This window comes from Quercus lobata, chromosome 8 (assembly GCF_001633185.2).
Source record: "Quercus lobata isolate SW786 chromosome 8, ValleyOak3.0 Primary Assembly, whole genome shotgun sequence".
Lineage (NCBI taxonomy): Eukaryota > Viridiplantae > Streptophyta > Magnoliopsida > Fagales > Fagaceae > Quercus > Quercus lobata.
The window spans coordinates 35,301,454-35,319,921 of NC_044911.1; the positions used below are offsets into that span (position 1 = coordinate 35,301,454).

The 18,468-nt window shown below is 35.5% G+C and overlaps 1 protein-coding gene across 1 annotated transcript in view; it reads right to left on the reverse strand.

Moving 5' to 3' along the window:
• Positions 1–18,468, reverse strand: part of LOC115956791 (G-type lectin S-receptor-like serine/threonine-protein kinase At4g03230) — a 76,679-nt gene that overhangs the window by 40,901 nt on the left and 17,310 nt on the right. The window contains exons 3-5 of the mRNA XM_031075083.1: positions 14,880–14,999; positions 14,531–14,742; positions 14,222–14,432 (exon numbers count right to left, since the gene is read on the reverse strand). Coding sequence (XP_030930943.1) covers positions 14,222–14,432; positions 14,531–14,742; positions 14,880–14,999 — 543 coding nt within the window. The remainder of the gene's footprint in view (positions 1–14,221; positions 14,433–14,530; positions 14,743–14,879; positions 15,000–18,468) is intronic.

Consider the following 18,468-nt stretch of genomic DNA (forward strand, 5'->3'; position numbering starts at 1 on the left):
TCTGCTCGACCCACATCCGTTCCTCCTTCTTCTTCGGGTGATGTGACTCTTGGAGATATCATGGCGTAGCTTCAGCGCATGGATGCTCACCTCAATACACTCTCTACTGAGTTGTATCAGGTGAGTATCCGTGTTGGCCGCATTGCTAGACGGCAGGCGACCATGGGCAGTTTTGCTCCTGAGGCTACTCCTTCACCACCTTCTCCTGTGGCTTCTGATTCTGAGGATGCTAATGATGGTGATGACGATGATGCTTCGGATGATGATGATGGAGATGTTAGCTCTTTCGATGAGATGTCTACCTGACACTCTTACCCTTTGTCATTCGTGACAAAAAGGGGGAGTAGTTTTGGTTATGAGAGTTAGTGTAGGTCTTTTTGTTAGGGGGAGTGTTGTTCAGTTTTGAGGGATGTAGTGAGAATATTATGTATCTTTTTGGTTTCTTTTCATTCCCTTTAGATACATTATTCTTGTACATGAGGTCTTGTGACCATTTATAGACATACATTGTACTTATCTCTTTATTTATGTTGATGTATGTTTTTCTTTCACCTATCCTTTCATGTGTTGTTTCTTTTCTCCCTTTATACACATGCTTCTTATTACTTGTATGCAATCTATTATTTCTGTTTCACATTAAGATGCCTTGATGAGTTTTGTTTAAAGTGTTTCAGAAATACAAGTTGTCAAAGTCTACTTGTCATAAACTCTCTTCTTGCAAAGTTTTTCAAGAGTTTATGTTAGGATAGATTTTATTGTATTCAACAAGTGAAAACGAGTTGAGTGATTTATGACTTTTCTCATGTATTTATTTGGTTGTTGTGGTTTTATCACAGATTGCCAAAGGGGGAGATTGTTAGGACATATGTGGTTCACATGTTAAGAACATATGTCATGATTTTATGTAATTGGCTAATTCTTTGACAAAATGCACTTTACTTGTAATGGGGTAGTTCTAGGATGTGTTCAAATACTTCAAGAAACAAAGTTTCAAGATCAAGTGTTGAAATCATCAAGTCTGTCCAAGAAACAAGTTGAGAAGTGCAAAATCATTAAAGCTCGACAGCTGTCTCAAGAGCTACATCTATCAAGGTTTAAGGAAGCTGTTTAGCCCGTGGCTCGACACCTGCTCGACAGCGTATCTGTTGATATTTAAGAAATTCAGAATTTTGATATGATTTCTTGGAATCCATGATTATGTGTTTAGGTCTTCTTTTCTTTTAACCCTAAACATATAAAAGGATTATTTTAAGGGCCGTCAAAGTGTTCACAAGTTGCACAAGCATTGAGCAAACTCTGTTCAAGGAAATTGTGATCGGAGACGAAGTTCTTGCCCTAGTTCATCTCTTTCTCTTGAAGAAGTTGTTGTGTATGTGCACCGTAGGATTTTGTAACCAAGCATCTTCTTGATCTTCATCATGTGGATGAACTGAAGAACTTTGTAGCCAACAACCTTCTTAGTTGGTGATTGAAGTCGCGTACTGGGATCCGCGTAATTGGTTAGTCACGTACTTGGGAGCCGTGTATTGAAAAAGGGGAACTGTCACTACAAAACAAGTTTAATTGGGTATTGGGGTAAGGGTTCAACTGTAGGTTGGTAAGGTACTTGGGATTCCTTTACTTGTAACCGCTTGTTGTGATAATAGTGGAGTTTCAGGAGTGGTGACGTGAAAATCACCTGGTGGGGTTTTTGCCATTAGGTTTTCCCCATTCGCAAACAAATCACTGTGTTATTTATTTTCCGCTGCATAATTAGTTTATTGGTGATTTGTTTGTGCTACCACGCGTTTTCATGATAAATTGATTAATTAATAACTTGGCTAATTAATTAATTAATTTCTATCACAAGGGGTCATTCAGTTTATGGCCTATCAAAACTTCTCCTTGATGACATCTCGCCTTCATTCATGTAATTCCGAATCAATAAGATCCAAAACTCTCCAATCCTTCTCACCTTCATGTACCGGATGCAATACCCTGTTTGATGGATAATTTGGAATCCATTTATCCATCAAGACTTTAATGGATTCCCTACTTCCCACTTGCCAACAAGATCATCTTCTCAAAATGGGCATGGCAGCCATAATACTCCTCCATACAAAGGAACAATTGGGAGACACAGTAGCATCCAATAAGTGGCATCTCGAAAAGTATCAAGCTTTGAAACATTTGAATAAAAGGGAATTTTGATCATGCATTAATCTCTAACCATGTTTTGCTAACATCGCATAATTAAACAACCTCAAATCCCGAAAGCCCATCCCTCCAACATCCTTAGGCTGAGTTAAGCTCCCCCAAATCTTCCAATGTATCTTTCTTTCATTGCCCACTTGTCCCCACCAAAATTTAGCACATAAAGCATTCAGCTCTTCACACAATTTTTCTGGGAACAAGAATACCCCCATAGTATATGTAGGAATTGCTTGTATAACAGCCTTTATTAATACTTCCTTCCCTGCTCTTGATAACATAATGCACTTCCACCCCTGTAATTTTTTCCAAACTCTATCCTTAAGATAGGAAAAAGTTTCATACTTTGCCCTCCCCACCAAAGTAGGCAGCCCCAAATACGATTCAAATCTCTCTGCCACCTTCACCCCCAACATTGACATAATCTCTGCTTTTTGCCCTTGCTGTGTATTACTGCTGAAGTAGACTGAAGATTTCTCCATATTAATGCATTGTCCAGAAGCATTAGCATAGGTCTGCAAGACTTCATTGATAACCTCAACCTCTCCACCCGTGGCTCTACAAAAAATTATAGAGTCATCTGTAAACATGAGGTTTAAGATTCTAGGTGCCCTTCTACATATTGAAGCTCCCTTGATACGACCATCCAATTCTGCCCTTTGTAATAATGAAGTGAATCATTTTGCACATAATAAGAACAAATATGGAGAGAGAGGATCCCTTTGCCGGATTCCTCTAGATGGACAAATATTGCCATATGCTTTTCCATTAATAAGAATGGAAAATGTGGGAGTAGTCACACACCCCATCACCCACTGAATCCATCTTTCTGGAAACCCCAATTTAGTCAGAATGCCTTGCAGAAAACCCCACTCCACATGATCATATACTTTACTAATATCAAGCTTCAATGCCAATGATCCTTTTTTTCCTGTTTTCCTAGAGTGCATAGAATGTAAGACTTCATAAGCCACCAGCACATTGTCAGTAATGAGCCTCCTTGGTACAAAAGCACTCTGTGTAGAAGATATGACAGATGGCAGAATCTGTCTTAACCTGTTAGCCAGTACTTTGGAAATAATTTTATAGAGTACATTACAAAGACTAATTGGCCTAAATTCAGAAATTCTCTCAAGGGTTTTAATTTTAGGTATGAGGACAATATTAGTATGGTTTACATTAGGACCTAAAACACTAGAATTTAAATAGTCTAACACAGCAGTAACTACATTATCACCGACTATATGCCAAAACTTTTGGTAGAAAAGAGCATTCATAGCATCAGGTCCAGGCGCCTTTGTTGGCCCCATTTGGAACACCGTTGCCTTTATTTCCTTAGTAGTAAAATCACTGGACAATATCTGTTGCATATCTGGGGTCACCTTATGCTCCACCGTGTTAAGGCAATCATCAACTTGAGAACATGTACCTGCAGTAAACAAGTTTTCAAAATAATCTATTGCCACTTGAGAAATATTTTCCACCTCTACCCAAGCTCCATTAGAATTTTTTACCCCTTGTATATAATTTCTCCTCCTCCTTTGTGTTGCTTTAGAGTGAAAATTTTTTGTATTCTTATCCCCATGTTTAAGCCATGAAATTCTAGATCTTTTTGCCCAAAACATTTCCTGTTTCAACAATAAATCATCCAACTCCTTGCTCGCCTCCAAAAATTCTGCCTTTGAAGCATTCGTGGTCTCCTCGATATTCAAGCTTTCCAACCTTTTTTGTAGGTGTTAGATTTCTTCATTATTTGGCCTAGCTTTAGAAGCTCCCCAAGCATTCAACTGATCACTACAGCATCTGATTTTCTGCTGAACCATTGCCAACCCGTGCCCATCATTATGCTCCATACTCCATGCTCCTTTGACAACATCCTCACAATCCTCCCAAAGCAGCCATGTTTAGTCAAATTTAAAACCTTTCCTTCCTATTTAAAATCACTAGATAAATAGTAAAAGAGATAATAAAGTGCTTACCTTAATAATCTACAAAATCTTCGAACCTTTTCGCGATGTAATCCTTTGGCAGTCTTCTCTCTAGAGTTATACGACTCAAAGGTGACTAATAGGTCTAAGGAGTAAGGAGGCTAGGTTTTATTAAAGTATATTATATATATATACTAAATCAATATCAAAATTACATAATTACCCTTATAAAAAATTTCTCTTTTTTGTCTTTTATTTTTCTAAAAAACTAAAAGAATATACGAGCATCACAATCTGAGTACAAATAAGAAATAACATCATTTTTATTATAAAGGTACATTAGACTCCAATAACTGAAAGCAATTACAAGTCACTTGACATGAATAAATTTTCAATAGAAATAAGTGTTTTTGTCAATCACCTATTTGATATTTAAAAATTTCTGGTCTCACCATGAATATTTCACTTTATACTCTATTAAAAACAGATTGTCATCAAGCCCAAAATTATTTTTTAAAAAAAAAAATTTGTTAGGTTCTAAAGATTTAGATTAAATGTTTAGAATCTTGGTTGTATTGTGTTAGAAAACCGAGAGCAAAACAAGTCTAGTCTAAGTGTTTAGAGTGTGCTTAAATAAGTGTGTTTCACGATTTCAAGGTCCAGCTGATTGTAGAAAAGAGAAGTCAAGATCTGCCTTTCTCGACCAATTGAGAAATAGACCCGACCGATCAAAAATCGTAGATATGGTTTTCTGCAAAAGGTTATTTTAGTCCAATCACTATAAAATTTTTTAGGGTTTCATTTAAACTTCTCAACATATAAAAAGAAAACCCTAGCTACGTTTTGAAGACTTTTGAGAAGACTTGTGTGTTACTCTTTGTGAGATTTGAGAGGTTCTATACCTTCTAACTACACAAGATTCTACCGGAGCTTAAACTACAATCAAGGATTGGTACAACTAGTTATTGCATCAAGATCAACAAGTGAAGGTGATCTGAAACCTTTGAGTAGAGTCTCAAAGTCACAAGCAAGGGTGTGCTTGTGTTGCTATTAATCCAATAAGAGAAAGAGTCTGTGGATTCGGAATTTGCACGTGGTCGTGTCAGTAAATTACTACATGAGGTAGCATTAGATTTAGGGTTAAATCTTTTGTAAAAACTTCGATTCTCTTATAGTAGATTTGGTTTACCTTGAGGATAGTTAGGTCAAATCCTCTCCAGGTTTTTACCTTGAAACAGGTTACTTTCATTGGTTTTCTTAGGTAATCATATCGTGGTGTTATTTACTTTTCCGCAACTTTGCATAATATGATTATTTGTGTTTAACCTAGATCTGAAATTTAATCTAAGTAATCAATTGGTTAATATATTAGGTTAAAAAATTTGGTTTAAGGGGTCTAAAAAAACTCTCAATTGGTATCAAAGCAAGTTAGCTCTTGTTTTTAGGTATCTTTACCTAGAGTTGATTATTGACCCCTGCTGTCGTGGAACATGGTCACTCTCTTGTGATTCCCCCACACTTTGATGCTAATAACTATGCTTACTAGAAAGTTAGGATGAAAGCCTTCTTGAAATCTATTGATGAGAGAGTATGGCTGTATGTTAAGAACGGTTGGGAACGACCAACCACAACTATTGGTGAATGGACCACTGCCCAGAATGAAGCAGCAAGCTTTAATAGTAAAGCTATGAATGCGATATTCAATTATGTTTCTATGGAAGAGTTTAAGAGAATCTCAAATGTGGAGATTGCTCACATTGCATGGAACATCTTGCAAATTGTGCATAAAGGCACTAAGGCAGTAAAGATTAATAAACTGCAGCAGTTGACATCTAGATTTGAAAGTATTAGAATGTTTGAAGATGAGTCTTTTGATGAATTCTATGCTAAAATAAATGATATTGTTAGTTCTGCTTTTAATTTGGCTGAAGTCAATGATCAACCTAAAATTGTTAGGAAAATTGTTAGATCTTTGACTGAGGATTTTAGACCCAAAGTGACTTCCATCACTGAAAGTAAAGATGTTGACTCTATCACTATAGATGAACTTGTAGGATCTCTTCAATCCTATGAATTTGATTTACCAAAGATAAATAAATCGAAATCTATGGCCTTAAAATCTATTGATGATATTGATGATTGTGGATTTGATGATGAACTATCATTTACTGGGATTTATCTTGCCAAGAACTTTAGAAACTTTCTGAAGAACAATAATAGAAGGGCAAGAAACATAAACAATGTCTATACTAGGAATGTGAAGAAGAATGACGCTGCTAAGAACAATAATAGTGAAAAATCAAAAGAAAAAGTAGGTCAATCTTCAAATAAGTCTTTAGGATAACAATGTTATTGTTGTTAAGGTTATGGTCATATGAAATCTGAGTGCTCAGCCTTCTTGAGGTCAAAAGGTAAGGCTATGGCTGTTACTTTAAGTGATAATGAAGTTTCTGATCATGAGTCTGAAAGTGATCAAGAAGGAAACTTCATGGTTTTCACTGCTACTACTGTAGTAAGTGAAATTAAGACTACTAATGAGAACCCTTCTGATGGGGAACTCTCAGAAATTGCAGATTTGCAGGAAGCTTATAACAAGCTTTGCAAGATAGCAACTAAAGATGCTATGGGTGTGGAATTAGGTTTGAAAAAGATAAACACTCTTGAACTGGAAAAGAAAAATTTGCTACTGAAGTTGTTTGATGCTAATGAACTTCTGAATTCTATTAAGATTGAGAACATGTCTTTGCCTCAAAAATTTATGAGTTTAGAATTAGAATTATCTGTTGCTAGAGAAAAAATAGATAGAACTTCTACCTCTAAATTAGATGAGATGTTACATGTTTAAAAGTCTGTTTCTGATAGGACTGGTCTAGGGTTTGTTGAAAATGGATCTTCTACTGCTATTAATCCTCCTAAGTTTGTACTTGCTACATCATCTTCTGTTGTTCGTCAAACTCTTTCCAAGGTTAAGGTTCACAAAGTAGTAGCTCCTATTTCTAGAAGAACTAAAGTTGATCTAAGTGAGTCTGAGCCCAAAAAGCTTAATCAATCTAGAAACAAGAAGAACCACAAACCATAGTGGTTTTGTCACTTTTGTGGTAGAGCTAGGCATACAAGACCAAATTGCTTTAAGCTACAAGCCTTGAAGCAATCTCCCAACCAAAAAGTGCCTGTGTCAAAAGCACAAGATCCTGTTGCATTATTCATAAGTTGGTGAAGGTTCTTAACCTTTATAGCAATGCTGAAACTGACATTAGGAATAATCCCACCTCTAAATTAGCATCTAAAAAGGTCTGGATGTAAAAGACTTAGTCTCAGTGAGTTAGTCTGGCATGGTCTTGGTGTTAATTCTTTCTATCTCTCGTGACCAAAAACTGTTTTTTTTTTTTTTTTTTTTTTAGGATTGCATATGCATTACATTCATACATAGCATTCTAGGTTTGTTTAGTTTTAAGTTTTTCTGTTTTTTTAATAAAAAAAAGGTTTTTTGTATTATACATCTTCAAGATGTGTAATTGAGGTTGGCCTATGAAATTTACATTTCATGACTATGTACCTTGTTTAACTTTGATGAGCTTTATTTTTCTGCACTTTGCTAGTTTGTGCTATGTAGTGCTTATATTGTGTGAGTTGTTTATGGTTTTTAAACACATGCTTTTGATTTTGAAGTCACATTATTTTGATTATTAGGATTAAAAAATCCTAAGAGAAAAGCATAAATAACCATCTCACCACTGTTACTCGCTAATCATGAACATCTGTGTGCAAATTATAAAAGCCGCGCTCGGTAAGGTGTAGCACTTGCACAACAAAATCCTTAAGGTGTTATTGTACATTAGTTAAAAGAAGAAAAAATAAAAATAAAGAAAAATATGCTTTAAAAGAAAAAAAATCAAAATCAATAAAAAAATTTGCATTATTGCAAGCGTGTTTTCTAGGATATGTGGGAGTTATATGATGTAACTTTTTAGGTGATAGTTACTTTCAAAATTATGTGATGAATAATGTAGAAAGTGTGCTTATTCTCTGTTTACATATCACCTTGTGAGTATCTCATGCACTTGCTAGTTGCACACACCAAAAGCAAAACTTTGTTAAACTTTGTTAGGTTCTAAAGACTTAGGAACTAATGTATTTAGAACTCTAATGTGTAATATTGGCAAACCATGATCAAAAAAATTGTTAGTCATATTTTGACTTGCTCAAAGTTGTGTCTTTTATGTAAAGCTCAGAGTTGGCCTGGTTCGATCAATCGAAGCTTAGGCTCGATCAATTGAAAATTGGGCAGAATGTGTTTTTCTGTAGAATTCCAACTCAGCCCTAGCTCATTAAAACATTAGGGTTTTATGTTTTTGCCCTAGGTATATAAGGCAAACCCTAGCCACGTTTTAGATATTGCTCATATTGCAGTTTGTGTAAATCTCTTGTAAAATCTGTGAGGAGCTTTCCTTTACACAAGCTTAGGGTTATCAAGAGGAGATTCGTTCAAGAACTTGATGATCATTAAGTTGCTACCATAAGAACTTAAAGAAACACAAGCGGGTGTGCTTGTACTTGCTGGAGAATCCAAGAAAGAAGGAGTCTGTGGCCTTGGAGCTCGCATGTGGTTGTGTCAGTAAGTTTCTACTGGTGGGTAGCAATAGGATGTTAGTGGTCTAAGTCACTATTGTAAAACTTCGAGTCTTTCATAGTGGATTCAGGTTTACCTTGAGGATAGCTAGGTTAAATCCTCCCCAGGTTTTTACCGGTTTGGTTTCCTGAGTCATCATATCATTGTATTATTTATATTTCCGCTGCTATGCATGATATGATTGTTTGATTGTGATAACCTAGATCTAGAATTTGGACTAAGTAATAACTTGGCTAATTAACTAGGTTAATCCAATTGTGTCTTAAGGGGTCTAAAACAAACAAATTTGGTACATGTGATTGTATGTTAAGTTTATGTGGCCTACCAATGTTAAACTTCTTGATATGTTTAATGCATTTTGGGGAGTGAGGAAAGAAAAGATTGAAGAAATTTTTGCAAATTTTGAACTTTTTCTTTGAAAATTTTGGTTTTGAAAATCATTTGAAGTCATGAACATACATGTCATATCATAAAAACAATTTTTCAAATGATTCTACAGAAAAAGTTTTCCAGAATTTTCAAATTTTTTTGTTTCTTTGAAACTCGACCAATCGAGCCTTTTCTTTAATCGATTGAAATGTGAAGGAGAAAAATTGGATTTTCTTTTAAAAGTATCGGGTTTTCTCAATTCCTTCCCAATTCCTCTAGACCGATCGAGCCTATTTTCATGTTGTTTTCGATTCCTGCCTGATTCCTCTTAAACGATCGGATTTCAAATTTCTAAAACATAAAGGAATCAGATCTGACTTTTTCAAAAGCTTATTTTGTCTATCTCTTCGATTCCTCTCTCGATTCCTCATCCATTTTTTTTTTCTCATTTTCGTGGTCAAGGCTTCAAAGGTTTTCCTCATATATACTAGGTAGGACCTTTATACCCTTTCTTTATCATCATTTTACATGTTTACATGCATTTTTCATGAAATTTTTAGGGATTTTTGCACATTAGAAAATTTGGGGTTTTTGATAAAAATTGGGTTTTTGACCAATTCTAAACCATGGGTTTTTGTTCATGCATCATTTAAACATGATTCACATGCTTTAATTTCAAAAATTTTAAGTTTTATTGGAAATTTAGAAATTAGGGTTCTAAGTTCTTAAGAATTTAGGGATTTTGTGAAATTTATCAAAATTGAGTGAAATTGACTAATGTTGTTGATCAATTGAGTAATTATGACTTGTTTTATACATGTTGTGCTATTCAAATGATCAAGATAAGGACTTTTTAAGAATTAGGTTCTTCAAAACTAGGAATTTTCTATAATTCTTAAATTTGCCTTGTCAATTTTGCAAATTGTAATGATTGTTGGACTATTTAAGGACATTAGATCATGCATTATGTAAGATTAAATGTCATGCATCATATAGTTTTTAAATTTGCATGTTATCTTGTCTCTAATCCTTCTTATGCAGTCTGCCCTTGATTTTTTTTTTTGTTTTATTGTTTTTACTCTTAGACATGGCTCATAAACCTAGTGGGAAATTTAAGACTACAACCAAAAGGAACCCTGGGTCTTCCTCTTCATCTGGTTCTGCCGTAGATGTTAGGTTTTTTACTGAAAAATGTGAGGAACCTATGAGACCTTGAACAAATATAGGTCAATTTGGGGTGAAAGGGAGATAGTTCTGAGTGAGCTAGATCCTTCCATACGTAGGACTTTTGTGGCTAGGAACTGGGTTTCATTGTGTGAGTTGCCTGATACTCCTCCTACTGCCTTGATTAGAGATTTTTACTCTAATCTTTCTATCTATTCTGAGGTCACCGGTGGTCATTATTTGACTACTTGGATCCATGGTCAGGAGCTTACTATAAGTAAACAAGTTGTTTCTGAGGCTTTAGGAGTACATTTAGTTCGTAAACTAGTTTATCCTTACATTGAGTTTCCTGCTGTAGATGATATGATGTCCCTTCTCTATGGTCGTCCTGTTTCTTGGGAATCAAAACCAAGAATCAACTCTTGTGAATTTACTGAGCTTAACTCATTATACTTATAGATCACTTCTCATAACATCTACCCTATCTCTCATGTTCATACAGTAACTATAGAGCATTGTGCTTTTCTTTATGCTCTAATCACTGATGGTTCTATGTGTTTTCCTTTTATGTTTATTCAAACTATTGTTGATGTCTACAGGAGTAAGAGTAAAGGTCAAAAGTTATTCTTTCCCTTGTTTATTTTTAGGATTTTGAGATATTTAGAGATGTCAGAGTTTCCTTCCCTCGAGTTAGTACAGATAATAACCCCTATAGGAACTACCTATCTTAGACAAAGACAGGCACAAATGAAGAGTGCGGAGCCAAGCACTGGGATGTCTAAGAGACCATGAGGAGATGCTTTTACTACCTCTGGTGCCATGCCTGCTACTGAGGAGACTTATGTGGATCCGACTATTGCTGTGGATCTTGCTAGTTGTCCTAAGGATGTTGATCCTTCAAGAGCTCCTCCATTGTCACTCCGAGCTATGATGCAGTCTATCATGATGACTTAGGCTGCTCAGGGATAGCTGTTTGATGAGCTATTGACTGAGGTTGCATCATTGAGAGCTGACTTCTCAAATTATAGGAGTTCTTTTCCACCACCTCCACCCTTTGAGGACTGATGTTGCTTTTGGCAATACGTAACAAAAAGAAGTAGTAGTTTATGTACATAAGGGGAGTATATGTATTTTAGCTAGGGGGAGTACTTTTTTTTATTGTATTTTGTTTTACTATATTTTATTGTATTTTGTTTTATTTTGCTTTGATGTATTTATATTTCTATTTTTAGTTATTTTCTTTGTTTCACTTAAACATTGATATGATGAGATTATGATAGTTGATGATTCTGAGGTTATTCATTTTGATGTTCTCACTATCTAATTTGTTGTTTTGGTGATTTCAAAGTTTAAATTCTGTTTAGGATGTTTTACTGTATTTTCCGCACATGCATTTATGAGTTGTTTTCAGTGTTTCAGGAATTTACAGGTTAAATCTTTCAACAACTACTGTCTATACTAGCAACTAATAGTTAGTAGTTGTGTAAGATATGTATTAGGACAATAACTTGTATTTGAGCTGGTTTTTATTTAAGCATTACATTTATATGTATGTTTTGTCACGGATTGCCAAAGGGGGAGATTGTTAGGTTCTAAAGATTTAGATTAAATGTTTAGAATCTTAGTTGTATTGTGTTGGCAAACTGAGAGCAAAACAAGTCTAGTCTAAGTGTTTAGAGTGTGCTTAAATAAGTGTGTTTCAAGATTTCAAAGTCCACCTGATTGTAGAAAAGAGAAGTTAAGATCTAACTTTCTCGACTGATCAAGAAATAGACCCGACCGATCGAAAATTGCAGATATGGTTTTCTGTAGAAGGCTATTTCAGTCCAATCACTACAAAAACGTTTAGGGTTTCACTTAAACTTTTCCACATATAAAAAGAAAACCTTAGCTACTTTTTGAAGAATTTTGAGAAGACTTGTGTTTAACTCTTTGTAAGATTTGAGAGGTTCTGTACCTTCTAATTACACAGGATTCTACCAGAGCTTAAACTACAATTAAGGATTGGTAGAACTAGTTGCTACATCAAGATCAACAAGTGAAGGTGATCTAAAACCTTTGGATGGAGTCTCAAAGTCACAAGCAAGGGTGCGCTTGTGTTGTTGTTAATCCAAGAAGAGAAAGAGTCTGTGGATTCGAAACTTGCACTTGGTCGTGTTAGTAAGTTACTACATGTAGTAGCATTAGATTTAAGGTTAAATCTTTTGTAAAAACTTTGATTCTCTTATAGTGGATTTGGTTTAGCTTGAGGATACTTAGGTAAAATCATCCCCAGGTTTTTATCTTGAAATGGGTTGGTTTCATTAGTTTTTCTGGGTAATCATATCGTGGTGTTATTTACTTTTCCGCAACTTTGCATGATATGATTATTTGTGTTTAACCTAGATCTGAAATTTAATCTAAGTAATCACTTGGTTAATATATTAGGTTAAACAATCTAGTTTAAGGGGTCTAAACAAACTCTCAAAAATAATAATAAAGTCACACATTCGAATAATTATATTCGAAAGAAAAGCTAGAGACTTTAGCAATTAAGCTAATTAATATTTGTTATGATAATGATATTTATAGACAAAATAAATACAAGAATTTCTTTATTTAAGATGTCTTCTAAAGCATACAAAAAGTTCTTTAAAATAGCAAGTCCAAGCGCAATATAAAACATCTCAAATCTTATCCATTTGAATTCAAAACTCCAGTGCAACAAACACGGGAAATGATTTACAGTTACCTAAAAGAAGCATCCAGCAGCAAAGGAATACAATTACGGACACATATTTACATTATCTCCTTGTGGATGAACGATTAACTTTGCAAGATCATAAAAGAAAAGCAAGACTCATGAGTACCTTCACCATGCATCATCGTCCTTCTAGACTATTCGTTACTTCATTAATTGATTCTGTTTTATTAGAAGAAGTTGAGTTGGATTGGTCTCTCCTTATGAAAAAGGCTGGTTGTTTAGGAGTTGGAAGGTCCAAAGTTTCACCATCAAGCATCTTGATAACAATTGACATGGTTGGGCGATCACTTGGGTCATCTTGTACACATAAGAGACCAATATTTAGGCACTTCACAAACTGATCTGCAATGCAAGTATCTCGTAGGGTCTCGTCCATTAAATCCAAAAATTTGTTGTTGGTCCACAGTCCCCATGTCTGTGACAATAAACAAACATTTTTATGACGTAAAATGTTACCAAAGCGTAGAAGATTAGAAAATTTAACACGTACCTAACCTAGAATGAAGCAGAAAAGTGACACAAACATAGATATTTATGAAAATTTAACACACTTACATAACCTAGAAGGCTCATTGCTTGTTGTGACTGATAAAAACTTGTGTTCTTCTTTCCACTTATAATCTCAAGTAGAACTACACCAAAACTAAAAACATCGGATTTGATTGAGAAGATTCCTTCTAATGCTTATTCCGGAGACATATAACCACTACATTGCAAAGGTTGCATAAATTATAATATTAGCAAGGCACTTATGTGCATATTGTCAAAATGGAGTTAAAAGGACTGAAGATTTCCCATAATATATAAACAATAAGCTATAAACATCATATTATCTATAAGAAACATACTAAGTTCAAGCTACTCTGCTTGTGATTGCTTCAGTTCGTTTGCCACCAACAATCTTTGCCAATCCAAAGTCTGATATTTTGGGGTTCATTTCGTGATCTAGAAGAATATTGCTAGTTTTCAAATCTCTATGAATGATCCTTAATCTAGAGTCTTGGTGAAGATAAAGAAGCCCTCGAGCAATTCCCAAAATGATATTGAAACGCATCTCCCAATCCAAAATTACACCTTGCTTTTGATCTTGCAAATTTTCATTTTGCATTTAAGAGAATAACTTTAGAAACTAAAATAAGAAACAAAGTCTGGATAACATGGATAGTAAAATAATTGGAGTTAGGTTTAGAAGCCAACCAAATATGAAGAAGTCTAAACTTTTGTTAGGCATGTACTCATAAAGTAAAATTTTTTCGTTCCCTTCTATGCAATATCCATAGAGCTTGACAAGGTTCCGATGCTGAAGTTTTGCAATCAATATCACCTCATTCTTAAATTCTTTTAAACCTTGACCGGAGACTTTTGAAAGTCTCTTTACTGCAATTTCTTGACCACTTGGAAGCTTACCCTGGGACCGAAATTTGCAATGCATAATTAATATTACCTTTTGCCAGAACAAGTAGACATGAACATTAATTAATGACCAGTAAATGTTGCTCAAATTACCTTATACACAGGTCCATAGCCTCCTTGTCCCAGCTTGTTTTCATCTGAGAAGTTATGTGTAGCAACTCGTATGCTTTCCAAATCATAAAATGGTAAATCTATGCCTTTCTCATCTTCTTCTTGGAACTCACCTAAGTCTATCAAGTCTTGGACATGGCTTTCACTGCATAACATGCGATGTGCTCGATTTCTTTGATCAATAAGCCTATGTTCTAATTTGAGAAGACACTAACATATCTTAGTTCCCATGTTATTGACATGGAAGAAAATATAATTTGTTTAATCTGATTCAAATTAATGAAAATAAATAAAAATATGCGTTGCACCATGCATTTTACGAAATGCTTACCTTTTCTCTTGGTCATCTTTCTTCGCCATATGTACATAACAACAATGACGCAGAGAACAGTCACACTAGTTATTCCAACAATCAGAAGCAATATTATTCTTTTCTCTAATGGCCAAGAAACTACAAGAAAGAAAGAAGAGTAATTATACTTCAATATATAGATGTGAATAAAAATCTTTCACATCAAGTATGGTTACGGTGAACAGGTTCAAATGATTTAATTAAATGATAATAAGTAGATGTTAAAGGATGTATGTTTTCATCAACTCTTGTAAAATACAGACTCCAACATATATGAGATTATAATCACACTGAAATTGCTGAAGACGATTTTGCAAATTTTAGAAAAGACCTCCCAACTATTAAGGTAAGATTAAAAGTGATTACACTTAAGTGCAAGAGAACTCTTCCTCAGTTAAATAGCCACTCGTAACATACTGGTAAATCATTAAAGCAACCATTATCACAATATTTTTAGATGAGACACTTTAAACCACGAGCTTTTAAAAGCCATGGCAGTGCTTCTAGTTCTGGTTCAGGTGTTTTAGGTCCAGAAGATTCAAATAATGAAGAAAAGTTCCAACGGCTACTTCTAATATCAAAACGCTGTCATGTATAAGGCTGGGAAAACATAAAGCAAAGTTGAAACAAAACGCCACCGTTTCTCATTAAAGTAAACGGTGCCGTTTTGTGTATGTTGTAACCGTTTCTCATTAAAGAAAACGATGCCGTTTTTGTGTGTTGTAATGTTATTAACTGAGAGTTTGTTATTCCTGGTAAAGCACATGTGTGAGTTCGTTAGAGCACGTGTGAGGCAGTTACCAATCTCCACTCTCTCTCTCTCTCTCTATCGTGCTCTCCCTCTTATTCTGTATGTATATATAGATTGGTACGTCCATTGTATCTATATCTAGACAGTTTTCAATGTATAATACTTGAAGCATTTTTCTAGTTTTTTTCTTTCTCTCTCTCTCTCTCTGTTTTATTTCTTCTCAAAGCTTCTGCTATAGAATTTTGTGGATTTGAGAGAAGTTTTTCATGGTATCAAAGCTCTGATCCATTTCAATGGCTTTTGCTCACTTTGGTTCATCTTCTTCATCGTCTACTTCAACTAGTTTGCCTGCTATGGCTATTGTGAGTTTACAAGTGAATTCTTCACTACTATTTGAAAGTTCAAAAACGTGTAAAAACACCTTTGAACGTTTAGACCCCCAAATAACAACTTAATCAATTCAAGCAATATGTCAAACAACTAGTGTGCGGAAACTTAACATATGCTATCATACGAAATTGATTAAATACTATCTAAGCCATAACAAAATAAAATCCACAGCGGATAATTTAAAGGCAAAGATAGAGGAAGGAAGATGCAAACACAAAGACAACACGCGATGTGTTATCGAAGAGGAAACCGAAGTCCTCGGCGAAAAACCTCTCCGCCGCCCTCCAAGCGGTAATCAATCCACTAGAAAATATAGTTGGGATACAAGGATAGCAATAGATCCTCCAAGCCTAATCTACCCAGTGCACCTAAGCCCTCCAAGCTTCTTGCTCCAACGAGGTTGCGCCGAACCTTTTTCTTTTCTAGCTTTCCGGATTCCGCTACTAGACCGTAGCATCAACCAATGAAGATTGGTTCCTTCCTAACTGCTTCCCAAAAATCCAAACAACAGACTCACAATGATGATGATGGTGAGAACCTGGTTTGGTATAATGCCTCTCAAGGATTTGACAATGGAGAGGAAGAGAGTTGAGGAATTTGAAGAGATTCTAAGGTAGAGATTGTGGGTGAAACAATCTGGTTTTTCTTTAGGGGTTCTCTCTCAAAATTCTCTCTGGAAGCTCTCTTTCAATCGTGGGTAATAGGGGTATTTATACTGGAGTGGAGAGGAATGTGAAACGTCAGAATTCTACAAAACAGGGGTGGCTCGCGGCTTGACCTCGCGGCTTGACTAAGTCGCGAGATCCAGTCGCGAGATAACCGTATGTCCAGTTGTCCTGTTTTGTCCTGTAGTGCTCCAGCTAGCAGACTGTTCACCTTTCAGCATGCTTGGCACGTGAGGTTGCTTCTGGCGGCTTGAAGCCGCGAGTCACCCGCGAGACCCAGCCGCGACACTCTGTTTTCTTGCACACTCTTGAGCAAACTTCACTCTATCTCACTCACTACCCTTACATCAAACCCACCTAAATACAGGGTTACTAAATGCTGAATTACAAGCAAATTTGGCACGGAATAAAGCCAATAAGATGGTTGAATAAATTCAACCTTACACTATTGTTGTCAAATATGTCATCCATGATGACTGTGAAGCTTGATTATGGAAATTACATAGTGTGGAAACATCAAATCGAGGTAATTCTTGATACCTATTCAATGTTTGATGTTCTTGATGATTCAATCACTGCTCCAGATAGATTTCTTAAAGATTCATCTGGTAATTTCACTGCTGAAGTTAATCCAGCTTTCGTAGCTTGGAAGAATCATGAACAAGCAATGTTCACCTTCTTGAATTCAACTTTTTCCCCTGCAATTCTTACTCTTATAGTTGGGCAGAAATCTACTAGAGGAGTTTGGAGAGTGTTAGAGAAGAGATTTGCATTAGTCTCAAGGTCTCATGTTATGAGTTTACGTAATGAATTGAATGCAATTAAGAAGGGTGTAGATTCAATTGATGGTTATTTTCAGAAAATTAAGCAAGCTAGAGATAGATTGGCTGCTGTTTCTGTGTTTGTGGATGATGAGGAGCTTTTCCATATCATTCTTGATGGTCTTCCCTCTAAATGTGATTCTTTTAGTTCAGCAATTAGGACTAGACGTGATGTATTATCAGTGGAGGAATTGAATGCTTTGCTCAATGCTAAAGAGAGAGTTATCAAAAAGAGGTCTAGTACTATTGATTAAGCTTTTATGGCTATGGTTGCAAACTTTCATTCTTAAGGTTTTCAACGAGGAAGAAGAGGTAGAAATCATAATTAGAGAGGAAGAGGTCGTGGTAATAATCATAATTCTGGAGGTTCCCACTATGGTGGTAGTGGTTATTCCAACCCTAATTAGTTTCAGAATTTTAATCCAAAAGCAATTTCAATTCAAGCAATTCAAGGTTTTCTCCTCAATTTCAGACCTTCAATCAAGCTAAGCAATCATCTAATCAAAATCTAGGTCAATCAACTAGGCCTACCTGTCAGATCTGTGGCAAGAGTGGTCACTCAACTCTTGATTGTTACCATTGTATGGATTTCACATATCAAGGGAGGCATCCACCTACAAAGCTTGCCTCTATGGTGGCTAATGCTACTCAAGTTCAGGCTTCTAATGCTTGGCTCACTAACATAGGTTGCTCAGACCATGTGACTCCTAACCTATCATAACTCTCTCTTCTACAGCAACCAATTCAAGGATCTAAGACTGTCACAGTTGGCAATGGTCAAGAACTGCCAATCATTCACATTGGCAATGGTGAGCTTTGAACCCTAACTCATAACTTTAGGCTTGATAATATTTTAAGAGTGCCTGACCTTGCTTCAAATCTTTTATCTATTCATAAACTTTGTGACCAAAATAATGCTTTTTGTTATTTTGATGCACATA